This window comes from Clinocottus analis, unplaced genomic scaffold (genome assembly GCF_023055335.1).
Source record: "Clinocottus analis isolate CAN_PGR_092001 unplaced genomic scaffold, fCliAna1.0.p SCAF_16, whole genome shotgun sequence".
In the NCBI taxonomy this organism is placed as follows: Eukaryota; Metazoa; Chordata; class Actinopteri; order Perciformes; family Cottidae; genus Clinocottus; species Clinocottus analis.
Genome location: NW_027175887.1, coordinates 4,077,687 through 4,102,739, shown reverse-complemented (window position 1 = coordinate 4,102,739; position 25,053 = coordinate 4,077,687). Strand labels below are relative to the sequence as shown.

General features: G+C 44.9%; 4 protein-coding genes across 10 annotated transcripts in view; 2 read left to right on the top strand and 2 right to left on the bottom strand.

Annotated features, from left to right (window-relative positions):
* Positions 1 to 1,918: 1,918 nt before the first annotated feature.
* Positions 1,919 to 5,325, top strand: kdelr3 (KDEL endoplasmic reticulum protein retention receptor 3). Of its 2 annotated transcripts, XM_068579524.1 has the most exons (6): positions 1,919 to 2,057; positions 2,203 to 2,298; positions 2,699 to 2,799; positions 3,025 to 3,183; positions 3,398 to 3,650; positions 4,261 to 5,325. In XM_068579524.1, exons 2-6 carry the CDS (start codon positions 2,208 to 2,210, stop codon positions 4,302 to 4,304), a joined length of 648 nt encoding a protein of 215 aa, XP_068435625.1. In that variant the 5' UTR covers positions 1,919 to 2,057; positions 2,203 to 2,207; the 3' UTR covers positions 4,305 to 5,325. The 2 variants fall into 2 exon arrangements, with proteins under 2 accessions (XP_068435625.1, XP_068435624.1); XM_068579523.1 differs by having other exon boundaries at positions 1,919 to 2,298.
* Positions 4,985 to 7,094, bottom strand: LOC137787212 (GTPase IMAP family member 7-like). Its single transcript, XM_068579521.1, has 2 exons — positions 6,927 to 7,094; positions 4,985 to 6,665 (listed from the first exon to the last, which is right to left on the bottom strand). The coding sequence occupies exons 1-2, from the start codon at positions 6,958 to 6,960 to the stop codon at positions 5,626 to 5,628; spliced, it is 1,074 nt and encodes a 357-aa protein (XP_068435622.1). The 5' UTR covers positions 6,961 to 7,094; the 3' UTR covers positions 4,985 to 5,625.
* Positions 7,095 to 7,954: 860 nt separating this feature from the next.
* LOC137786864 (ankyrin repeat and fibronectin type-III domain-containing protein 1-like) lies at positions 7,955 to 20,879 on the bottom strand. Its single transcript, XM_068578982.1, has 19 exons — positions 20,752 to 20,879; positions 18,369 to 18,570; positions 17,714 to 18,005; positions 17,372 to 17,572; positions 16,009 to 16,122; positions 15,616 to 15,713; positions 15,276 to 15,366; positions 14,585 to 14,689; positions 14,019 to 14,118; positions 13,345 to 13,474; positions 13,056 to 13,175; positions 12,738 to 12,844; positions 12,471 to 12,585; positions 12,056 to 12,222; positions 11,540 to 11,717; positions 11,164 to 11,326; positions 10,414 to 10,580; positions 9,914 to 10,118; positions 7,955 to 9,783 (listed from the first exon to the last, which is right to left on the bottom strand). The coding sequence occupies exons 2-19, from the start codon at positions 18,528 to 18,530 to the stop codon at positions 9,056 to 9,058; spliced, it is 3,243 nt and encodes a 1,080-aa protein (XP_068435083.1). The 5' UTR covers positions 18,531 to 18,570; positions 20,752 to 20,879; the 3' UTR covers positions 7,955 to 9,055.
* Positions 20,880 to 22,948: 2,069 nt separating this feature from the next.
* Positions 22,949 to 25,053, top strand: part of LOC137786301 (meiosis inhibitor protein 1) — a 48,677-nt gene continuing 46,572 nt past the window's right edge. For 5 of the 6 annotated variants that reach the window (XR_011077573.1, XM_068578080.1, XM_068578082.1 and 2 more), the window contains exons 1-3: positions 22,949 to 23,031; positions 23,299 to 23,456; positions 23,741 to 23,864. Coding sequence is in view for 4 of the 6 variants with exons in the window: in XM_068578080.1 (XP_068434181.1) it covers positions 23,304 to 23,456; positions 23,741 to 23,864 (277 nt within the window). In the remaining 2 variants the exon portion in view is untranslated. Of the gene's footprint in view, positions 23,032 to 23,298; positions 23,457 to 23,740; positions 23,865 to 25,053 lie in introns of those variants that run through there. The other variant, XM_068578084.1, reaches the window with a different exon arrangement.

Genomic DNA, 25,053 nt, shown 5'->3' with positions numbered 1-25,053 from the left:
GACACTAAATGCCTGTAACACAACAGTAAAGTTGTGCTGTGTCTGATGGGAGAAAAAGAGAAGGTCGAGCGTTGCAGACAGACTGATCAGCATCTGAGGAGAAGATGACCAGGCAGACTGGATGTGTGGATGTATAAATAGCGACTAATCAGGCCTGGGTGTCAGATTAGTTCCCATAACCTTTTGCTCAGCCTGGGTCAGCTCAGTCCAGAGGATGTCCTCTGCAGTGCATTTGTCATGGTTTGAATCAAACATAGGAGAGAAATAAAGCATCTCTTTATTGCGTATTTTGTATCTAATTGTCTGTTTCTTCTTCTTGCGCCCTGCTTCATTGCTCATTTCACACTCTTAATGTCGGCTTTATAGATTTCACATAATATGCAGGTCTGCTTGAGAATGATACTGCACTTGAACAACCTGTTGACGGAGAGCGGGACCAGGCTCTGTGCAGGATGCTTTAGGGGTGCACAGAAGCTGCTGGCGTGCGGTGCCCCCTCACTTCTCTGCACCACCACGGATGCAGTCGACGTAGGCTGAAAGCATTTCCTCTGGTGCCCGGTGCTGATCTCACTGCATCAAACACGAGAGTAGGATGTAGGGGAGCAGGATGTGTGCCATGCCAGAATACAGCTGCAATTTGTGGATTAAGAGGGAGGACGAAGGAGGCGGTGGAGACGCTGGGATTTGATATAAAGGGAGACACCGAGTGGTTTTAGGTTTTGACTGTGACTCAGATAGCAGAATTAATGAGGAATGGAAGCCCGGTGGAACGGACATGCCAGAAGACAAGAAAGAGTATTTAAAACACTGAAAAGAAGAGTACAAAGAAGCCCTCACTGGTAAAGGAAAGATCTTGAGAGACGCTATTCTATTGCATAAGACAGAAACTAATCATTTAAATAAGAATAACACAAATAGAAACAGCGCACCACAGCAGAAGAAGACTCAAAACACTCTTTCCTGTGTGGGATGGATTTTGGAATTACAATCTGTCACAAATAATTATTAATCATCTACCGTGAAACATGATTACTAATGAAATCCACTAATGGAATCACTTTAAATCAGTTCAATATGATCTGATAACGACATTGTTGCATGTGTGTTGACATTTTAATCTGAAGAGAGGAAATATTGGTCTATGATGCATGTCATCCATTATCCAGTGTTGAGTCAGGAAGTAGGTAAGTTAAGGCAATTTATTAGTAAAACACATTTCACACACAAATGCAATTCAAAGCGTTCCACATTATGTTTTTTTTCTATTAAACAGAAAATACAAATACAACATTTATACACAAATGAAAAGGATAGCAACAATTGAAAAATGAAATGAATAGAAGACAGGTAAAGATGTCATGGATGATAATGAATGTTTATGGTTCAGACAGAGGCGCAGGAGAAGACACCACCACTACATGACCATGAACTCATCATCTATCCACTATTGCGATCTGATAATGAAATAAATTCCCTCAAAATCACTTTAATAAATGTACCTACTTCTAGAACAACGAAATGTTTTATTTAGTTTGATGTCAATGTTTTATTTTCCTCATCCTAAAACCGTTATGGTTTCGTATTTCCTGCAGCGTGTCGCCATCTGCTGCTTCATCTGGGCCCTTCTGTCCTGATGACGGCTCGTTAAACTATTTGCATCACGTCATCATCGAGCAACACCGGAACAATTGCGCTTTAGCCCTTTGAAGTAAAACAATAACATCTTCTTTTTTTTAAAACGGATTGTTTGAATATTAATTAAATAATAATTCATCCGTGTTGAATACCCGTCGACATGCTCGTGAAGCAGCTCAATTATTTCTGCGTGTTTACTAATGTGAGCTTTACTTTGAAAAAGTCAGAACCGGAAGAGGATACATTTGTTTGTTTTCCGGCAGCTTGACGCGGGTTCCTGCAGCCTGGACTGTCAGCCACGTCACCTCCTCTGAAACAACTTTCCTCCGAGGCAACAACCTCGACACCTCTGACTTGATGAGGGGACTATCTGTCCGTCTGCGTGCGTGTACTTAACGTGCCAACGAGCTTCCGTCTCTGAGGTCGCTGCGCAGCTGCGAGCTTCTTCTGTTCCTCCTCCTTTTCCAGGCACTTTGTGCACTTTCGCGTCTGAACATCTCTCCGCAGGACGTGCGAGGCCCGTGAGGAGTTGTGCTCAGCTTTTTTGTTATTTTTTTTTTAACACAGGCACCATGAATATCTTTCGTCTGGCGGGAGACGTGTCACATCTGGTGGCTATCATCATCCTGCTGCTGAAGATATGGAGGTCCAAGTCCTGCGCTGGTAGGCGAACACCGCTGACATGTCACTGCGCGTGAGGTCGTGCCGCATCGCGATGTGTACGCGGTTGTCCATCAGAAGCTAGTTCACAAATACACAATGATGTTGATGTTGTTGTTGTTGTTGTTTATCAGTTCAGTCCCCTGTGGAAGGGCTTGTGCGTAATGCTGAGTGCTTCTGGAGGAGAGGGAGCGACGTGGCATGTTGACAGATACAGCTGCTCCACCTTTTCTAGAGCAGCCTGTATCTTTAGTAACGAACCAAAAATCTGCAGTATCGTGGTCACCTTTTGCTGTTAAACCATAACATTGTGGCTAATTATGCTATTTCCTGTGCCGGACCAGGAAGTGAGACGGGCACACTGCACAGGGTTTCAACGTATTGTGTCTCATTGTCTCTGCAGGGATCTCTGGGAAATCTCAGGTGCTGTTTGCAATTGTCTTCACCACCAGGTACCTGGACTTGTTCACTGTCTTCATCTCTCCTTACAACACGGTCATGAAGGTAAGACGCACCGTGGCCCCCAATGAAAACGCAATTGTTGTTTTTTTTTCATTCAAATGTTACTTAGGACACACACACACACTGCAGCTCAATCCAGGTTCACACACCTACATAGTATGTAGTAGCTATGCACATCTCGCAGCAGGCATTATGTCAGTATTATTAATAGTGTGTCACAGTGTTTACGTGGACTTTTCATTAATCAACATTCGACTCTGCTCTCAGGTGGTGTTCCTGTCTCTGGCCTATGCTACCGTGTACCTGATCTACATGCGCTTCAGGAGCTCGTACGACTCTGACAACGACACGTTCCGCGTGGAGTTCCTGTTGGTGCCGGTGATCGGGCTTTCCTTCCTGGAGAACTACGCCTTCACCCCAATGGAGGTACAGCAGCACTGTGTCTTCAATGCATTTGGGTCCAGGTGTAGAAGCGTTTAGATCCCTCCTGGCGTATGAGCACGCAGCTTGAAGGATTTACAGTTAGTTTTGTATTAATGTTCCAGGATCTTCCAGACGATACACTTTGTCCCATTTGTGCTTTCAACACCTCCGATTTAAGAGTCAACTTGTGTGTCTGTCTCCCTCTGATTCCGTCCAGATCCTGTGGACCTTCTCCATCTTCTTGGAGGCGGTGGCCATAATGCCGCAGCTCTTCATGATCACAAAGACCGGCGAGGCCGAGTCCATCACCACCCACTACCTGTTCTTCCTCGGCCTCTACCGGGCCCTCTACTTAGCCAACTGGGTGTGGCGCTACCACACCGAGGGCTTCTTCGACCAGATCGCCGTGGTGTCCGGCGTCGTGCAGACCATTTTCTACTGCGATTTCTTCTACCTTTACGTCACAAGGGGTGAGCAGGGACTCGAGCAAAGGCGATGATTGAGTACACAAACTGCTGGCAGCTCGACCCAGCTGATCTCTAGAGAGAGCTACAGCCAGTATTCAGACGTTTCTCAATCACCTCATCCACGAATTACCAAACATAATGCCAAAAGCTTATTATAATGTACACAATGCCAACATGTATTGTCAAAGCCAAATTACCAAAAAAAAAGGAAAGGGATTTAAATTATAGCTTCATAAAGAACAGATGTTTGATATGTTTCCTTGTTCAATGAAAAATAAAGTAAATTGACAATACAAAGTACAACTGATTGATACACAGTAGATTTATTAGTCAGACAACCAGGCTGTGTGTTGTAATTAGAAGACGTTCATTTTATTCTGTTAATTATATCCTGTTAATTATATTCTGTTAATTATACTGTCTGCTGCTGTGTTCACTGTTGAGGAGGATCCTTCTTGGCAGCAGTCAGAGCAAAGCGCATGGGTCTGCTTCTGTTGTTAGCTCAGCTGGTAAACAGCGGCGTTGGGAAAAGTTTCACTTTGAGCTCTTAAAAGCAAATTCCCCTCTCTCAACCCTGCTCTGTTCTTCCTCTCTGTCCTCCGCCCGTCTGCAGTGCTTCGAGGCCGAGGAAAGATGGGCCTGCCGATGCCCATTTAAAGCCGCCCGCTGCAGCTCCGCATCCGTTCCTCCCAGTGGGACTGATGGTCCGACGTCAGTCTGGAGGCTAACATGTGCGCACCAGATTTCTGTGTGCTGTGATTGGTACTCGGTGTGTGAGTCTGTATGCTTACATGAGCTGTTGTGGTCAGAGTTATGGGATGTATGTTTGTTTTTGTGTGTTTGTGTTTTTCTTCATAAAATCCAAATGTCCTTCATGTGTGCGTGGAACTTTAAATGGAGTGATTAACACTTTAGAAACTGTCTGATTCTTTCTACATTTGGGACTTTGGCTGTGGAGACTGTTACGATGGTAAATCCACGAAATTGTACTTCAGGTAGATTGTATGTTTGCTGCGTTAATGCTGTAAAAGGTCCCAGAGTTTTACGTCAAAGCTTCTTACACTTTATTCAATCACCGCCATGTTTGACAAACGTAGTCCTCCCTGATTTACAGGAAGGACAAATATTGTAGTTTTTTTTTTAAAAATATATACTCTTTTTCAGTCAAGTTCATTTTATTTATGTAGCACAATATCACTAATCGTACCTTTTCCTCTTGAGGCTTTACAATCTGTACATCTTCCATAAAGTGTCTTCCTCTCTGGTTGTGTAACATTAGACCCTCCTGAATAGCTAACTGCACTATATGCAAACTATTTCTTTTCTTATTGCCTGTATGTTCAAGTTTTGTATTTCCTCTTAATTGTTGTCGTTCAATTTCAATGTATTTCTTTGTGGGAGGAAAAAGGGCTAAACACTGTTTTGTGTCTTAAATGAAACCAAAGATGGAACAGGTTATTCGCCGATGTTTTATTCAAACAAATGCTGTCGTCTTTCCTGGATTGTTTCTTTGTGTCAGGGATATATAAAAATAGAAGAAGAAAAAGTGGAGGGGAAACTTCTGTCAAAGATAAATCTCTTTTTTACACTTGCAAATGTTTTAGTACAGTAAGTTGAATTACTCACCATTTTTATGACAATACCTTTATTATAACACGTGAATTGTCTCAATTCAAAAGGTGTGGCTATTGTTCTTTGTTACCAATCTACACGGGTCACATCACACCAGGATGTTTACCTTTCTGTAGGGTACACACACACACGCTCGCACACATACACACACACGCGCGCACACACACACACACATGCAGATAACACACATTCTCATGTAATAGTGTGGTTTGAAAGTGCTGGCTGTTGTGCTGACGTAAAACAGAGATACAATTAGATGCACAATGTAAAAAAGAAAGACTTTCACACATCACCGCTCTACATTGATCAAAGGTTTTAAATTGCAACGAGGGATACGTGACTTTGGTCAGTGAGGTGTTTTCAGGAAGGTTTTCCTGTGCTTGAACAGCACCTTGCTCCCCTCCCTCACGGCTCCTCCCACCGCTTTGGCGGCTGAAGTGATGCAGAGCGGCGATGCTGCCAGAGCCGCCGCCCTCTCCACCACCTTCACCTTCTTCACAATCTTCCCCTTCCCGTCGTCGTCTTTCCCCATGATCCCTGCACCCTCTGCGGCGCCTTTCCCCACCGCGGTCAGCAACTCGCACCAGAAGAGCCTCTCCGCCCGTTTCCTGGCCTCCTCTTCCTCCCTTCTCCTGCTCCCCAACTCAGGTCTCTGCTCCTCTTTGTTTTGATCCCTCTTATTCGGGGACTCCACCTTGTGTCCTCTCTCTCCCAGAATCCTCTCTTGCACCTCCCTGATGGCCCTCTCCGCCTCCTTGAACATCTCATTGCTGTAGCAACCGCCTCCGTTGCTCGCCACAGTCCTGTCTACCTTCTTCAGGAGGTGCAGGACCTGTCGGGAGCACTCCGCTGTCTTTCCTTGTTCACTGTTATCGAAGACGTGATAACCTCCATGGCAGCCGCTGACGAATTCCGACAGCTCGTCGCTCTCCCCCAAAAAGTCCTCGATGCGTTTCCCCCGCAGCTGGTCTCCCCAGGTGAACAGCACCGTGGTGAACCTGGTGGCTCCAGGTCCAAACGTGGCCTTGATCCACTCTAAGGCGTCCCTCTCCTCCTGCGTGAACCTGCCGGGCTGCAGGGTCACCAAGAGGGCGTGGGGTCCCGGAGCGGACAGGGCAACGCTCTGCCCCACGCCTGCCATGACCTCCTCGGGTGACAGACGTGTGTGCGAGAAACCCGGAGTGTCAATCACAGAGATGCTGCGCCCGAGGACCGTCCCAGTCTGCCTCTGGCACTCTGTGGTGATGGAGCAGGGGGAGGCGCTCACCCAGAAGGCGGATCTGCCTAAGATGGTGTTACCTGAGGAGCTCCTGCCTGTCCCTGTCCTCCCCAACAGAACAATCCTCAGCGGTTCAGCCTCTGCTGCAGGGAGTGACGCTTCACAGCCTGGGGCAAAATGACATGCCATAATACATGTATATTATCGTTTCTTAATAATAGTAATTATATTTAAAAGCAGATATTTGAAAAAAAAACATGTTAGTTAAATGATTTCAGATCATATTCATGCTCCTAATTATGGATTGGTTTATTTCCTTGATATGAAAATATGATTATTATTATTGTTTTAGTAATAGCCTGTAGTGCATACAGGAACAGTGCTGCTCTGAGCAGCGACGTGTGTAACCATAACAGTAATCGACATACCTTCATGTGACGCAGCATTTTCAGATGACGACATCCCAACAGAGAAAACTACAGTAACGCCGTTTGGCTTGGCGGCTTATAATACAGGAGACGGATTCCGCATGCCTCCTCTGCGATTGAGACGTTTTCTTGCTTTTAACTCATTTAAGTCCTTCAATTAGCAGCGGACCGCAGAGAGCATCGGTGCAGCTGCAGCCATGAAGAGCAGAGCGGCGCTGTGCAGCCCAGATGTGATGACGTCACCACAATGAAAAGTTAGAACTGTCATTAAAACGTCTCTCCACTCAGCGACCAGCAGCACCAGTGTCAGTGTTGGCATTGTTGTAATCACTTAACCAATTGTTGTTGTTGTTGAGTTGCACTTACTAGATATTGACTGATTTAGTGTCGCAGTTCTCCACTGTGACCACTGGAGGGCAGTGCACACTCTGCGCTGTAGTATCAGGTCATTGACTCCACGTCACGTCAGACCTTCACTAATATGAGAGACAGCTGTGTTTCTAATATCGACCAGCATTGAATCACTCAGAGGCTATAGAGTTGTTGCATCGGAATGTAACCATACAATCATTACAGCTAGTAAAGCAAGCTCATCAGTGACACCAGTAATAACAATGAGTGATAATAATTAGTCATGGGAAAACCGTAATTGTGACTTAATTTTAGATGGAAAACAAATGATAACGTTCTGCTTCGAGTTCCTAATCGGTGAGTCTTTGATGCTGGGAAAAGTTGGCTCTAAGATAATTAGAAATGTAATATATATCGTATTCACTTATCACATACGTTGTCTGGCCTGAACGAACTGGAGAGAGAGGACGTCAATCAAACACATTATGGAAACGCCCACAGCTAGAAGAGCGCTAATCAGACAGCACAAGTGAAAACACCTGTTGAAGTGCAGCAGGGCCTTGAAACGAGGTACTGGTCACACAGGAAGTAGAGGTTTAGGAAATGAAACATGGAACACTGAAGCAGGATCTCAGGCAGTGTTTATTGGCCTTTTAACAACAGTTTGGGCTATTTTAACCCACTTAACAGTTTAATATGGCCCTTCATTGTGTATTTATCTTATTCCTTCCAAAGATAATGCCTTCTTCTGAAATAACCCTTTATGAACTTTAGTTTAAGGCACTGAGCTGATTTTTATTTTTCTATTCACAATCTTTCCAAAACATTTATTCAGTCTGCATGTTTCCTTGGCTGTAGCTCATTCACTGGTTGACTTGATGCCGTTCAGAGGAGGTAAATAAACAATAAATAAAAATGCAAACATTGTAAGGCCAAATCTCATCTAAGGCAAAACAAAAAAAGATCTGACATGAATGTGTGAATTTGAATGTTTTGCATTTCCCATGACCAACTGAGAGCCAGAAAACAATGTGCATGCTATGCTACATAGAAGGCAAATAACGGAAACAAATGAGGACTTTTGAAAACCTGTGAATATGCCTTTGTAGCGAAGGACCATTTGTGTGAACATAACGTGATGAAATGGAAGAAGAAATCCTTTTCTACGTCCTTCTCACAACTGTAAATTGACATCTTGAGTATTCTTGCAGCACCCAAATTCTGCCTTTGGCTTTCCTTCCATGTCTAAATTGCATTTTTTTTCTCTCGCTAGATATCAATCTCGATATCCAAACTGACAAACTGGCAGTTAATGCAACATCTATGTAATTACACATCTTGCTACTGTTTCGTTATGCCAAAAGTGCACACAGGTAAACCAAAAAGAAACAATTTTTACGACATATTCAGCATAATGTTTTTTTATCGACACCATTTCCATTGTACTGAATTGTATGCTATGAGTTTACTTAAGCTCCATCAAGCAGCAATGTTGCTCCATGCTTCTGTGAGGGATGAAGTTTACTACCTTAGCTTAGTTGTTCCACACAATAAGCTCTGATTGCTTTTAGAAAAGACAAACCACAGAGCCAGAAATGTGCAAATATCATACATTGAGTGAAATATTAAGTCAAATCTAGATGTCACTTGACATTTTTCTCCGCAGCAGTTAAAGTTAACAGTTGGACACACAAAGTAAAACTGCCATTGACAAAAAGTCAATCTAGGATTCTCTGTCCTTGGTTTTGAATTGATACGAGGTTGAAGAAAGGTTGATATCAGGACGAACTGTCAGCTGGGCCGTCCCACTCCACCTGGTTTCTCAATGGAAAGCCTGTTCCCTTGCTGGGAACCTGCAGAGTTTCTGTATCCCCTGGATTGAAATTCCAGCTCAAAACAGGCACGTCACCGCCTGTGGCATTCCCCGAGCCATTCACTGTGGCATCCACTGTGGCATGGGGGGCAGACGTGTCTGTGCTCTCACAGTGAGCCTCCGTCACACTACTGGGCTGCGACACACCACCGGCTGAATTCTCAAAGTCAAAGAAGGTGTTGCTTTCGCCGATCCCCAGTCCAAAGCTTTGCAGCATATCCAGTACTGACGGTGTGGACGGGCCGCTGGGGGTCTTCTCCTCAATAAGACTGAGTGTAGGCAAGATGTCCACCAACTCTGCCATCTCCATTGGCCGGATCACCTCAGTGATGCTCGAAGGAAAGTCATGTTCTTCACTGTAGGACTCCTGTGTTTCCAGAACACTGTACCCCACTTCGAACTGTGCAACAGCACCAGGCTCTAGTCCAGATTCGATTAAAGCGTTGGCGCATCCTAAATCTGACTGGCCCAGGCTTGTCAAGTCGACAGTCGATTGGCCGATGTCTACAGGGTATCCTCCCTTTGCGACTCCCTCCAGTAACAGCGTGGCCTCTTCAGGGACAACCATGATTCCTGATGGAGCGGCGATCTCAGCAGATACGACGTTTAATGGAGTCCCACCGACTAGAGACTCTGGAAGGGAAATGGGGAGACAAAAATAAAATGAAAACCTTGATCCTTAAATTACAGCAGCATTCAATCTGAAAGTTACAGAGATTCAGGTGCTGGCTTCTCTACACACACATCATCATCATCATTGTACCTGCAATGGCTCTCTGTGCCTGTATGCGGTGGGGCCACGTCAGTCTGGCAGTCAAGCTCTCCTCCTCTTCCTCACCATCAGGACATGGCGGCGGGTCTCCTCCCATCACCAGGCCAAGAGGCACCGCCCCGACCCACTGCTTAGACCGAACGCACTGCAGACAGTCCATAATCCAGCGGGCATCCCTCCACACCACATCCAGGCGCTTCAGAAACAGGTAAATAATGTGCAATAAAGAAACAGCAACCGTGGAAATTGATATAGTACGACATCCCTTTTTGTTGTCTACTGAAAAATGTCCTCTTAGTGATTAACTAAAATTCTCAAAATATAGGATATTTGAGCTCCTAACTTAATCAAAGACATTGATGCGTCGAGTAAAAGCCCTAATTTCCAATGAAAAGCAGACAAAACAATAGCCCTGATCACTCTGAGAGCACCCCGGTGAGTCAGGACGTTGTCCCGCCTGTACTGCACGTCTCACAAGCGGGCGACCTTACATGGGAAAGCTCCGTGATGTGGTTGAGGCGCTCTCGGGCCTCCTGCACCTCCTTGGTGTCCAGCGCCTCCCGCAGAGCCTGCTGGGCCAGATGAGAGTCCAGCTCCAGCTTCACCCAGGCCTGGCAGTACTGGGAAAGGAAGTCGCGTTCATAGGTCCAGAAGTGAACTAGTGATGAGAGTTGGGAGGAAAAACAAAATGACTCCAGAGAGAAACAAAAAGCCTCAGAACTAATTAGTGCTCTTTATCAAACCTTAGCGTGGGAATTTTCAAAAAGGGTCGACAGTAGAGATGAAATTAGAGACGGAATAAACTCAAGTATGGATCAAAAGGAGGATCAAAGGACTAATTAGATGAGGAAAAACAAAAGAAGTGACTCATCTTCAAAAGACCAACAGGCATATTATACTCTCCAACCAAACATTGGTTGAAGTGCATTTGATGGGTTATTTTGGGAGGTTGTCGAAAATGATTTACTTTAATTCCATAGAAGATGAAACCACATCAATCTTAAAGGAACAAAATGACTTCTGTCACTTTGCTCGTGAGCGGTGCTGCTATTTCTGTGAACTCAAACCTCCCTGGACTGTAAGCTGTAAATGAAGGTTATCCAGTAGTCTAATAGATCCTCAAGGTCCACAGTGGTCCCACGTTCATGCATGATGCTTTCATTCCTCTTGCTCCCCTGCATTGTTGTGGGCGAATTTGGGATATATTGTGTGTATATCGACGGCCATACTTCTCCACCTACCCAGCTCAAAGATCTGCAGGGGCATGGTGAGCCCCGGCTCCTTCGTCCCCACCAGAGGCCAGTAGTTGGAGCTGAAGTCCTCACTGGGAGGCAGCAGCAGCAGCATGGACAGCTTGTCTCCAAACTGCAGCAGTTCCCGGGTGTACACTCCATACTGATACGCCTGTCACACACACACACACACACACACACACACACACGTTGTGAATACCTGTTCATGTTGAACTAAACTTAATTACACCTGCATTTACCTAGAATGCAATCCCGAATACAGAGCAAGGAGTTCAGAATAACCTTCTTCATTCTTAATAATCAATCCCATAATTCTCCAGAAAGGAGAGCGTCAAGGTGGCTGGTTTGCGAGCTCTTTTTTTACCCTGTAGAGGGGGATGTTGAGCTTTGTCAGGAGGTGTGCGACCGCCGCTCTCAGAGACATGATGAACTCCGCCAGCCCGCTGCTCTCCATCGCGCTCTCGTCCTCGCCGCTCAACAGGTTCGGGACGCTGTCACTGGCTGTGGTGTAAACGTGACTCTGGAGCCATGCCCACTCCTCTCTGTCACACAGAGAGGATGCAGTTAAAAGGTGTAGTAAGTAAGCAGGAAGGGTAGTTTTGCATGTTGCGGCCCATTAACTACTAACTGCATTTACCGTGTTCAGACAGAGCCTTCTCCAAAGCATTGTCTCCCATTTCTGGATTGATTTAGATATTATTATGAGGCAATGCAGTTACAGTGCAGCTGCCTTGTTGGTGTGGAATTACCACATTGAGATTTTTTTAAAGCAGAAACTGTGGTAAGGTATGCTTTGGAAAAGGCCCAGAAAGAGTGTGGTTTGCTGTTGGAGCTACAGCGTGGAGCTGGCACATTAAGGCCCATGTTTAGACTGCATTACCTGGAGACGTGGGCATTGTGTCGGACCCGTGTGTGGCAGAGTACATTGGGCAGCCTCTGCGGCACCAGGACCCTGATCTGTTCCACCGAGCTGCACAGCTTCAGGATGCCAACGTACAGACCCGGCTTGGCGCACTGGATGCTGTGCCTGTGGAGGGACAGTTTCTCCTGGACAACAGAGAGAGGTCAATGCAGGGTTAGGCGTTTTTAAGAGATGTTAACAGGATGGAGAGTTCAGGCGCGGTTTATTTGGCGTATCTAATGTATTTTTTGTTTCAGGAGTGGAAGACAGAAAACCACGACTCGGTGATCCAATCAGGAAAGACAATGCACTCAAACACTACGCACTCTACACTCTGTTACACAAAGCCACTGAACCACGACGTTAGACTTTCTCACACAAGCCGTGTGTTCACCTTCAGCTGCTCGTACAGCATGTCCATGGCAGTGGGCTCAGGCAGCCGAGGGGTTCTGCTGCGGTTCTTCTCCAGACGGGCCAGGGGCATCCAGTGCAGCGGAGGGTCCGGAGGGCTATGAGAGGTTGACACAACAACGGGTTCAAATGGAAAGCGACCACGGGGAAATGAGAAAAAAAAAAGATGAATTCATATCGGTATAGCACATTGATTGAAAGTGCTTTGTTTCATTGGGTTAACAGGATGAAACAAAGGACACTGTCTCACCCGGGAGGGTTTGGGAACTCCTTCAGAGTCACCAGCAGGACGTTGCCCTGCCGGTCTTTCAGAGGCTCGTAGTACAGCTGGCCCAGGTGCATTGTCCCCAGGGAAGACTGAAGGCCGAGAGAGGTTAGAACAGAAACGTGCAGATGAATAAATGCGAGGATGTTAACACACATGTGCTCGGGGTACAGGTATGCAGGCTGAGATAGGGATGTGAGGCACCAGAGGGAATAGCAGTGAGAGTACAAAGGAGGAATATTAATAGTACCTTGAATAGCAATTAACCCATTGTGATGCCTATCATCGCGCCTAACTTCCTACCTGCAGCTGGGAAACGGCTCTAAGAATGTTGTGCCTGTTCTGAAGGAGGGAGGAGGAAGATGAATGAGCCGAGGAAAGGGCCTGCTGGAGCCAGGGCACTTGTTGCCATGCACAGGACAACTACAAGAAGGAAAAAACGCAAAATTGTTCAACTGCCATTCACACACAGCCTTCGTTCTTCGTAATTACGTCTGTGGAATTGATAAATTCACAGATGTTTATGAGCCGCGTTCCAAATGGATCTAAACGCGACCAGCAGCGTGGAGGTCAGTGACGTCTGACAGTTTACCTTAGCGAACCACAGAAAGTCTTGGGTGATGGAGGTGGAGCAGCATTGGATCTCCACCAGTGGGATTTGATCTTCAGCTGTCACCAGGATGTTTTCCTTGTGGTAGAACACAGTAGCCAAGTACACGCCCCTAAAACAATCAATGCAAGACAGACAGCGCATGTTTTACATTACATTATTACATTACATTACATGTCATTTAGCTGACACTTTTATCCAAAGCGACTTACATTAAGTGCATTCAACGGTGAGTACGAACTCAGAACAACAAGAATCAAGAGAGTACAATTTCTTCAATTTCTTCAAATTTCTTCAGACCAAATGAAGGAAGGAAACATATCTGTCATCTTTACCTCATGGAAACTTATGCTTAACTTATGATGTTTGTTTCTTCATTTTAAAAACATGTCCCACTTTATCCACTGGTACCTAATGTAGTGAATGCAGCTGCTTAACACTTAAGCAGCTGAAGCCTTAAGCAGTTCAGTGATTTCAAACATCGCCCCGTCGTAAACACCGCTTCACTAGTCTTATGGCGACGGCAGCTTTAATGTGACTACTGTTCTTCTTAATGACCGTAACAGGTACGATCACTGTTGTTATCGCGTCACACACTGTCCGTTACTCCCCGTACTCAAGGCTCAGTGGGACCGGTGAGACAGATGGAGCGCTACCTCTGTAGGAGACGAACAAACTTGGTGGCGGACTGGAACAGTTGTTTGATGCCTCGAGACACAGACAGACGCTTGCTGGGACTCTGGGGCTTCAAGCTCTCTGCGGAGCGGAGCAGAAGAGGATAATTGAGGATGAGAATCACTTTGTGTCTGCCGAAGCACATTCACTGCGCACGCACAACATATCTGAATGTCCGAGGGTGGTGAGACGATATCCTCTGGAATGAGTTTTCAGTACGGTGGAAAGCAAAGTCAAGCACATGCTGTCGTACATGGAGGAGAGAGATCGTTTTACTTCATGATTAAATACCCACCAAAGGAACAATGTATCCCAGGAGGTAAAAAAGGAACATACAATTGGGACTTTGCTAGCATTTAATTCCTAATGTGTATTACATTAGAACATGAAAATTGGCCAACAAGGTTAAATATGTATTTTTCTTTCCAATGTGACAGAAATTGGATACAGTGGTATTGAATACACGTTGTGTCATATTTAGACTCGTATACACTTGCTTCACAGCAGCTATGTGATTGCTTCAGTTGTTTCATCACCCGGCTGATACCTTTGCAGAATCCTCTGTAATGTGGTTCTCTGGCGTCTTCCAGCAGTTTCCTCACAAGGCCCTCGTGATTCCTGAACTGTGACACGCCGATGCACTCTCTCCAACCTGCACAGGAAGAAAGAGAAGAAAGAGAGACAATTAGCGGGCAAAAAAAAATCATTCAAGACATCAAGAACTCATTTGCAGGAGAATCCTGAGTGCTGCTTTTTCCAATCTTCGTGATCAACAGAGCGATCGCACGAGAGACAATCCGTCTCCTTGTTTCCAATTCATTCTGAGCTGCTGACGTCTCCTTAAAGTTGGATGTGTTACCTTACTGACACTGCAACATGCCAAATGTCACTACGTTGGTTGTACTCTGACTTTTATTGAGATGTGTGTAAAAACTTCCCCCCTTTATTCTCCATTTCAAAAACACTGCGTGGCAATTTTCATTTCACATTACGAGCGGGGATGGCATGCAAGAGAGATTATAAGGCCAATTCAAACTCACAGCACAAGGCCCATTGACTCGCACAGACATCTTTAATTCCCCAATTTAATATTTCATTAATCTACCAGGCATGAGTGGAATCCACTTGTTCAAATCAAGTCTTGATGTCAGCCAACTAATTTCATTACGCAAGGACAGAGAGAAAAGAATGGAGCCCCTTCGAAGCGTTCATCAGCGTTTGCAGTTCAGTGTACTCACTGGAGGGGGCAGCGCTGACCGGAGTGGAGCACTGAGGCGGGCCCCATCCTTTCACATTGTAGCAGCTCACTCTCACAAAGTAATGCGTTCCCTGCATTGGAGGAAGCACCAGACCAGCCAGATCATCACCATGCATTAACCTTATGAAATCATTTATTCCCGGACAAAGGAATCGCATACCGCCGCCATTATTAATTCATCTGGTTACGTAAGGCCGCCGAGCGGGATTGAGTGCTCTCTTAGCGGTTCAGGGCAGTCGATGGCGATCGGGGCGCAAGAAACGCTGTCTTGTGTGTCTGTCCAGAGCTAATGTGTGTGCAGAGTACACTGTCTGCCTTACTGTTGTGAGTCCCTTGATGCTGTAGGATGGGTTCTTGGTCTCTGAGACTTGGGCTGAGCCGAGGATGCGTTTGAAGCTGGCTGAGGTGCTCCATTCCACTGTGAACACAAAACAATCTCACTGACAGAGGATTCTCTGGCTTTACTTAAAGCCCCTGAGGGGGAAACCAAGGATTTGAGTGTTTACAGTTTCTGGAACTTGCTCATACCTGAGCTTAATCTACCAAAGTATGAAACTGTAGAGCCAGGTAGCACAAATACAGAAGGCAAGTGAGAACCATGACTACGAGGCTTGAATACCCGTCAATGATGCGTGAGACCTTGATTATATTTATTCAACCATCCGGTGTCTCCTCATTTATAATATATGAATGTGTTGCTCTGCACCACCTACCTCTATGGCGGGTGATGAGCCCGATGGTGGGATCCTCTGGCTCTTTGATTGCCACAAACAGAGAGGACGCGCTGGTCACCAGTATGGACACATGACTGGGAGGCCCGGGGAGCTCTGGTGGAATGAACGTGTTTAATGATATATCTTTTTCATTTCTTTATTTGAAGAAGTAATAATAGCACATGTGGCCCCCGAGGTGGAGCTTGTGTTAACAGCAGAACAGTGAACTTTCACCAGAACAGCATAGATTAACACGTTTTGTTGTTGTATTTTTGACATGAATCTCTGTGTCCTGACTCTAAACTGAACCAGCTATGTTGCGAATAAAAATGTGCAGCTTCTCCTCTTGCAGCTGTGCGTTGCCCCAAGACACTGACTCTCCAGCTCTGTGGGAGCCGGTTGGTGCTGAGCCTGCACTCTGACCTGCTCGCCTATGAATAGAGCCAGTGAGAGTTTTCCCTACAGGAATCCGCAAACCATCACGATATCACTATAACAACCGAAGCCCCGGCAGCAGCCCAGTTACATGAATTCCTGCAGTGTGATCACATGTGATTGCAACACATTTATATTTTACATTCGAAGCCTTTAGCTGACACTCATCCAGAAAGTGTTATTCATTTCAGTGCACTGTGATATAAAAGTCGGTGCCTTATTGGCTCTACAATCACACTGGGATCATGAAACTAGGAGGAGAACTAAACGTGTTTGAAAGATAAACGAAATGAGAGCTAAGAAGAAACATTCATACAGAGTAATCTAAGTAGGTGCAGAGGGGATATCGTCACATAGAGTTATAAAAAACAGGAGAGTTTGAAGCGATGGAGACGACTTGAGCAGCTTGGTGCAGAGGAAGAAAGGAAAGAGGAGAGGAAAATAAAGTGTGGATCTCTACGCAGCACCAAGGTTTTTATTTTGATACAAGCGGCCAATGGCAGCCGGTGGGCGAAGTGTGGGACAGAATTTGGAAAGCTTGATGACAGGGCAGTCTGTTGAATTTTGGAATATTTGAGAGGAGTTGGAGGCACTTTCAAGAGAACAGCTACAGGCGTCACGAGAGTCCAGACAGGAAATCAGCGAAGAAGGGCAGAGGCTGAATACCTGATCACTGTGGTGTTGTCAGCTAGAAGGAATGGGGGGAGGAGAGGAGGAGGGTTAGGGTGGAGGACTGGGGGGTAATCAGCTCTGCCTTCTTGGGATTGAGTTTGAAGAGGGCAGGGGAAGAAAAAAAAGAGAGAATACCAGAATTTCTCGCTCGAAGAAACTGAAAAGACAAAAAAGAGAGAAAAAATAGGCCTATGACCTAGTTTGTGTCCAAAGCAGTACTTCATGAAATGTCACAAGCTGACCTAAGACCACTGACCCGTGTTTTGGAAGTTCTGCCTCATGCGGCAGTACAGCTGCAGCCTGAGGCTCCAGAGGCGGATTTGTCTGTGGACGTCGGCCTGCGCCTGAGGCCCGGACCCGGCCTTCTTCACCAGCTCATTCTTCCTCTCCTCCACCCGTTTGCCCGCCAGCGCCACCAGAGCATCCAGCTTAAGGGCCCACTCTACTGGCCGACACACTGAGAGAGAGAGAGAGAGAGAGAGAGAGAGAGAGAGCGAGAGAGAGAGAGAGAGAGAGAGAGAGAGAATATGATTTGCATTGAATTAAACCCGTCCACTTCCAACAGAATATTCTTGTTATGTTGAAATGCAAGACTTACAAACAGGGTTATGTCTGGCCCCTGCCTTTGTCAACACATGGAGCAGAGGGGAATTGTGGGTAAGGGAAGCCACGTCCAGGGGGACCAGGCCCTGTTCGCTCACCCTGTTCACCCCTGTCTCCCTCTCCCTCTCCCTGTCCTTGTCTTTCCTCTCCCCTCGCTCCCGCGTGCTGCTTCCTCCTCCTCCTCCTCCTCCTCCTCCTCCTCCTCCACAGTTGGTGCTGTCTCTGGACAGCAGGCTTTGTACGGCCAAAGTGTCCTCATTTTCCACTGCTTCCCACAAGGTCTGGTACTAATGGGGAGCAGGGTGAAGGGCCCCAGGGTGGGCAGGTGCGGGTGAGGGAGAGGGAGAGAAGAAAAGAATTCATATTGAAGGAGAGATTTATTCACGAGATCGAGGGAAGGGAGGAGCTGTGCAAAGAAAGAGGCAAGGGACCATGCGGGAACAGAGGGCACATAAATCAAATCATAAATCAGAGCAGCAGTCTTTCCTGGGATAATGTATTCATAGTTACACAGAGTCAGCATGTAATGTCAAAATGAGATCTCGTAATTCTTAAATAAAGACAACCTGGCGGAGCACAGGGGAGCGTTTCAGCCAAAGTGACCAGCGGACCTCCCCTTTTGAAATAAATGCCGCCATATAATATCTTACAGCATCTGCAGACTTGCGCTGGTGTTTGGGCGCGTCCATTTCCGTGGCAACAGATGACTCTCCGCCCCTCAGTCTGACGGACAGGTTTCTGTAGATGCGCTTGGGCGAGACAGGGCCGAGAGAGCGCCGACGCTGGAGGGGGTTGCTCATGGAGACTGACATGACAGGAGAGGAGAGGGAGAACGGGGGAGACCGGAGATAGCTGAGGAGAAGGAAGGCAGAAGAAGAGAGAGTGAGCGGTGTGAGGGATGGTTGAGTTGATGGAGGGGTAAGATTATAGGGACCCCTCCAACTTAAGAGCCATAGAGAGAGGAGATGGGATGAGAAAAGTGGCATTTGAAGTACAAAACAAATTATTCAATGACAAGATGGGGGAGAAAGCGGAGACTGTGAGAAAAGGTGATAGTCATCAGAAACCTGGAGGAGCGCATGGCGGGGAATGAATAGAGAAAACAGAAAGTACAATCAGGCCCACACGGTTGACGGGTGAGTATGGGCTGTCGTGGAGCTGGATGAATGGATACAAGTTACAATGCCTCGCAGCATTTATCTTTGTGCCTCTTACTGTTCCCCCTTTTTGTTCTTCTGTTACTCGCTATTATGTGACACAGGTTTTATTCGCTCTGAATAGAGTCTCTCAGCGCACAAAGCGACCGACCCATCAATCCAATTAACTGAAGAAAAGCAATCTCGTGTAGAGGAGCCAAAAATTCTTTCCTCGTGATAAATATGAATCTCCTCGTATCATCGGCTTGAAGATAAAAATCCATCATCGCCGCCGCAGTAATGATGGTTCATTATCAATTCCATCGTGCTTTCATCATGACAATCAGTCACTTTTGAGCCTGAAAATCTGTCTTTTTCTTTTTTTTTCTTTTCTTTTTTCTCCAACACTTGGAGCAAATGCAGTCTGACACGAGCCCCTCCCCCACTCCTTTTCAATCATCACGTCTTACGTTTGTCACTGTCTTTTCTTCTCATCTGCTTTCTCTCATCTTTCTTTTTACAGTTTGGCGGGACATTCACGTCCGTCAAGTTCACGCCATGCCCCGAGCGTGCAGGTCTGAAGAGCATCTTTGGAAATTCAAACTCCGTCCTCTCTGCCGTCTCTCATCGCCACTTTCCCATCCAAAGGAAAGCCTCAAATTTCAGATTTCTTTTTTGTTGTTGTTGAACCTCTGTCAAATCAAGTCCCGGTGTACTGAGTAGTGCACTGTCCTTGTGTGAAAGCCAATACTCCCCCGGTTGGTGCTCTAAGGACAGAACATGAGGGCTGTGGCCACAATGACACCACATGACACATGGACATTGTGCCTGCTATACCTCACCGTGCTGTGTACTGTACCCACACTGCCTGTGTGTGGGGATGCTGGCGGATTGTATATAACCAGTCATTGTTATTGGTATGGTTTTCCCCTGTTTGTTATGTCTTACATCAGATGAGGAAAGTGCTGATGGAACAGTTAAAAGTGGAGATTAGCTTTGGTGTTTGCCTTCATTTTGTTTTTTTTCGAGGCAGCACAAAGATAAGACAATGCAAAACACCTGGGAGGAGAAGAAAAATGTGTAACTTAAGGCAAACATGCTGAGGAGCGAATACACACACACACACACACACACACACACACACACACACACACACCACACACACACACACACACACACACACACACACACACACAATAGATTAATTGTGGCTTTGTTGCATGTCAGTATCTCAGGGTTTTGGTGCTGTTGGTTTAAAAATAATAATGTTTATCTCTGACACACTGAGGGTAAAGTATGTCTTCGTGTTTGCAAATAGACTTTCTGTTTCTGTCAAGTGTGCATGGAAACATCGGATGACTAATATTTATATTCCCACAGGAAGTAATGCAGTACATTCATTTGTGCAAATAAACCACAGAGGACATCACCCTTCAAGTATCTAACTTTGTTTCCAAAAAATGCTTATTTTGTGTGTACATTACGTCATGTGTTTTATAGATTATTCAGGGGCACACATTGCAACAGGCAAACTGAAGTCAACAAAGGAAGCCAGTTATAGATTATGATAGAAAACAACAGCACAACAGTGGGAAATTGATAGTTTCATCACACCAGATAAATGCAGACTGCAGCCTAAATCATCATAAAAAGTCCCTACGAACTATAAAAGACGTTTATAAACGAGATTTAAAAATGTATATATTATAATTATTGTAATCCTACAGTAATCCCAGAAGAGGAATATCATACAGATACTATGGATACAGTTTTAGCGATACTTCTTGTCAGAAAAAGCCACGTGGAAAAACAGCATAAATCCATAAATAATCGTATGACGCCGAATGGAGCAGTGGAGTCACTCCACAGGTTACAGAGTAAAGTTTTCATTTCTTACCGTGAGTCGTCTCTCTCTCTTTAATTGGCCAATGCTGCGCCGGTGCCTCTACATGTTTTTAAAAAAAAAAAAATGTATAATTTAAAACTATCAGATATAATCCATCGTACCGACCAACGAGGTTTCACCTCTGACGGTGAAGCGCACCTGAACGTCGCACCCGAGTGAGTGACTGCCGCTTCTCACGCACACAAACACGCGCGCTTATGCGTCTTGTTTGTCCCGCCCCCTTCCTTCTTTATGTCATTCATTTCTCAGAACAAAACTTATTTTTAAATATCTTAAATAGCGCTGCCTGTGACTGTGGTATTTTCAGTCTATTTGGGGTTTAGTAAATCAACAAGTATTTTTTAGTGGCAGTACACGGTTTACATATTTGGTATACCCTTTTAAAAGGCATGAAGGGATATCTAATTTAGACCCTGAGAGACTAAGCATTGTATTTGTTGTATTAACAGTGATCTTACAGTATTTTGTCAGTATACAGCAGGTAAATAATATGTAGCCTACAGGAATATCGCAGTGATAAAGTTGTTATCTTTGCTTAGCTGCTGCATGACCTGTGAATGTCGTTGTCACTGGAAACTGTACCATAATGTGAGCACTGAGTGATGGTGTGACAGAGTGTGGGTTGGTGACTGGAAAAAGGTATGGGGCTATATTTAGGGGATGGCTGCGGTGTGACGAGGTGTTTCTTAACGTATTACTGATTGTTTTACACTGCATTCTGATCTTTGTGTGTGTGCGTGTGTGTGTGTGTGTGAAGGGTTTATACTGGGTTATACACAGGAAGTGGTTCAAAATGTGTCGAGCCAAATGAGAGAAACGCAAAGGCATGTTAGGACTCCACTTATTCTTGGACAGAAGCTGAATCCATTTGTCTCTGGGCTTTATTGGCCCCCCGAATAATTCTCCATGGGAAAAAGTTGTCAAATAAAGTTGACCGATATGCATCGGCTCCCATCTGTATAGTAAGAGGAGCTCTGTCTCTTGCTCTGTTTCTTTCTTTCTCTCCCTCAGTGGCCAATAAGACTGAGAGACTGATGGGTTTAGCTCCTGTCCCGGCACAAATGGGGACTTTGGAAACAAATATGTTCCACCTGCTGCTTGTCACAGGTCTGCTACTCTTTTCAGTCAGCCAAACAAGGCTTTGACCACTTCCTGCACAGGCATACTGCAGACTGAGACATTAGCCAGAGTGCGTGAGTGCACAGACGCTCACACAGAAACACACACTCACGCTCATGAGGCAGAGCTGAGCTGGCTTCCCTTGACGTCATGCACTACTTTGATGTGCAGGGACCTCTGTTGAAGTAGAGAGAGAGATTATAAATTGACATGAAGGTAGTGGTTGATACTCGCCCCCACACTCTCATCATCAGATAGTCGCAGAGAGGCTTTTGTTGTCATGGCGATAACCAAATTGTGGCCTTTACTGCTAAATGATACTGCAAAACCGTCTCATGCATCCCACTCTATACCCACAGCATATTATTCAGCAATGACATTCCTTGGAGAATAAATTGATGCTGATGCATCATTTTGAAGATAGTATATGCCTGCTGCTCAAGATATGAGCATATACCGTTGAACTTCAGAGACTTTTCATACACTTATATTTTGGTACTACTGTATGAGCGTATGTGATAATGTGATAACATGGCAAATTTGCACAATGGCATAATTACTGAGATTCCTCCTCTCTGAATCAATCAAGCGTGATGTAACTCGTGAAGCTCCAAGACATTTAATCAATAGATATATTCATTGGATGAAATGTCATAGATTAGATTTAAATACTTTCACTGTATGCAGTGTGCCTCATGTTATTCTAACTTGTATTTACAATTACTTATTGCCTGGAAATTATGGTGTAACAGCTTAGAATACTTGTCAACCATTGCTCACCAATGGACTTTTTTCTTATCATTGTCAATTTATACGAATCAGGAAAGTTGTGTCGTTAACTTATTTGAGTTAAAATTGTGTATCAGTATCATTACTTGTGTATTTATTGTCTTTATATTTGTTTTTGTATGTATTTGTAAATCGATGTCAAAATAATAAATATTAATAACGGTGTTATTAGCTGGTTTTGGTGAACAATCTTTGACATTCTGACCTCTTCAGACGTTGTAAGTGTAAAGTCTCTGACCTCCGAGGTGACCTCGAACGCACCATGCGCACGCGACCTGCCCGAAGCCCGCGAGCGCCTGATTAAACAACGCGGAGTGGAATATCCGTATCGATCCGCCACATCACGTTTTAGTTTAGTTAGAGGTAAGTGTATCGAATTACATACAAATGTCCTGGTCGCGTTGTCAATACTTAGGCCACATTTCATTTTTTTTTTTAAAGTTTCCTTTACTGTTTTATGAGGAACGTAATAGCAGTTTCTAATTTGCAAACGCTAGCTTGACGTCACAGTTAGCTTTAATTAGTCAAGCTACGTGTAGCCAGGTTGGCGAGCGTTTTACTCACCCGCCTGACTGCAACTCATGATACATGATTTGAGACGACACAGTTTGGGTTGTTCTGTTTCAACAGGTGGAATGAGCGAAATGACAAGAGGGGACATCGTTTTGGACAAGATCCACTTCCGGCATGACCCTAAATGGAGCGGCCGCTTGGGGCCTGCAGACGGGAGCGGGCCGCTGCTCTGTGTGCCCTGTGTCATTGAAATGATCGACAGTGAAGATATAGCGGTGAGTATTCACTTGATTTATCTTTTTTGAAAATGAGGCCTTCCACGGGCAAAATTAATCGTTTTATTATTTTACTCGATGGGGTTCATTAATTCATATCTAGGTGTGTGTGTGTGTGTGTGTGTGTGTGTGTGTGTGTGTGTGTGTGTGTATGCTATTCAGCATTCCTGTCTTGGTACTTTTATTGAATTGATCACACAATATTTACATAACCACATTATCCTGTTGATTTCCCCTTCATTGACCCTCCCATACCTCTCTTCCTCCCTGTGTTTCTGCTGCAGTCAGTGAGGAAGTCTTTTGCCTTGTCTAGCATCGGTGGGGTGCTGAGGGGTTCTCCGGGGGCTTTGAGGGGGCTGCTACGACAGGATGACCGGGCCTCTCTGCGATTTATAGGTTCTCTACTGGGTAAGAAATAGTGGATCACACAAATTAAAACATGTAGGAAGGACGAGCAAGACTGACGGGGAAGCCCTGGGCTTTCATCTCTCACCTGTTCTGCTCTCGCAAATATTCCGCTTATAGGTCATAATGTGGGTTTGCGTTTGGGAAGGTAATTTAACGAGAAGCATCAACAGTAAGTTTTACTGAGCACTGCATAGATCCTTCATTTGATGTTGGCCATCATAAACCAGCACGAACAACTAATCTCCACTGGGTCAGTCCACAGTTGTTGCTAGTGTTGCAGTCACCTCACATCTTTTCTGCAAGGTCAGACTGAACAAACAAGACAATAGATCTTATCACAATACCTGTTTTATCTGAGTAATTTACAGAAATAATCAATATTTTGTAATTATATTTAATAATAGATTAAATAGAGTTGACCAGCACTTCACTTGTTTTCTTCCATGTTACAGACATAATTAAAGTACACACTGGCCAATTGTGTATCAAACCCATACATACATTGCATTTACAGATGATGAACTGAGCAGATCTTTGGCCCTTCATTAAGTACCCGGTATATAACTGCTGCTCTTTCATGACAGCTGGATTCAATCAAGTGTGAAGTTGTCTGGTAATAAAATAGCATAATTTAATCTAAACTACTTGTTTCCGACCGTCTTAATACTGTCTAAACATTCTCCGCTGGCAAAGCTATAAGTAAAGTATAAAACTGCATACCAATGCAATAATTACTTTGTTATGATACAATGATTGATGAGAATCTTCAATGAATTGGTGCAGCCCTCATCCATCTATCTTGAATGTATATAAAGTCATCAATATTATGATATCCACCAGGTGAAGCCAGTTACCCTCAGCGATCCTCCTTACAGGGAGAGTAGCTCTCCTATCCCTTTATTGTGGTAAATACTTTTTCGTCCAAGGCCAGTGCATTATCCCCACCACTATTAATTACTAAGGCTTCTAGAGGACATGCTATTAGGGTGGCAGGTTAAAAGCACAGTTTATAAAATTCTTACCACCAGAGTGCGTTTTTATGGAACGGATACTTATCTCATTGGATGAATTTCACCAGGTTACTACAGCGTAAAGTACTATGCCATTTGAGCTTTAATCAAATTAGGGCAATGAGAGGATGTGGCAAAATGGGAAGTCTGTTAAAGCTACAGCCAATATGACCATAAAA

Coding starts and splice junctions, on each gene's coding strand:
- LOC137786864 (XM_068578982.1), bottom strand. CDS start 18,530: ATGTCAGTCTCCATGAGCAACCCCCTCCAGCGTCGGCGCTCTCTCGGC. Junction 17,573..17,713: donor GGCCAGACATAACCCTGTTT/GTAAGTCTTGCA, acceptor TCTCTCTCTCAG/TGTGTCGGCCAGTAGAGTGG. Junction 11,718..12,055: donor CACAATGCCCACGTCTCCAG/GTAATGCAGTCT, acceptor TCTGTGTGACAG/AGAGGAGTGGGCATGGCTCC.
- kdelr3 (XM_068579524.1), top strand. CDS start 2,208: ATGAATATCTTTCGTCTGGCGGGAGACGTGTCACATCTGGTGGCTATC. Junction 2,800..3,024: donor CTTACAACACGGTCATGAAG/GTAAGACGCACC, acceptor CTCTGCTCTCAG/GTGGTGTTCCTGTCTCTGGC. Junction 3,184..3,397: donor ACGCCTTCACCCCAATGGAG/GTACAGCAGCAC, acceptor GATTCCGTCCAG/ATCCTGTGGACCTTCTCCAT.
- LOC137787212 (XM_068579521.1), bottom strand. CDS start 6,960: ATGTCGTCATCTGAAAATGCTGCGTCACATGAAG. Junction 6,666..6,926: donor AAATGCTGCGTCACATGAAG/GTATGTCGATTA, acceptor ATTTTGCCCCAG/GCTGTGAAGCGTCACTCCCT.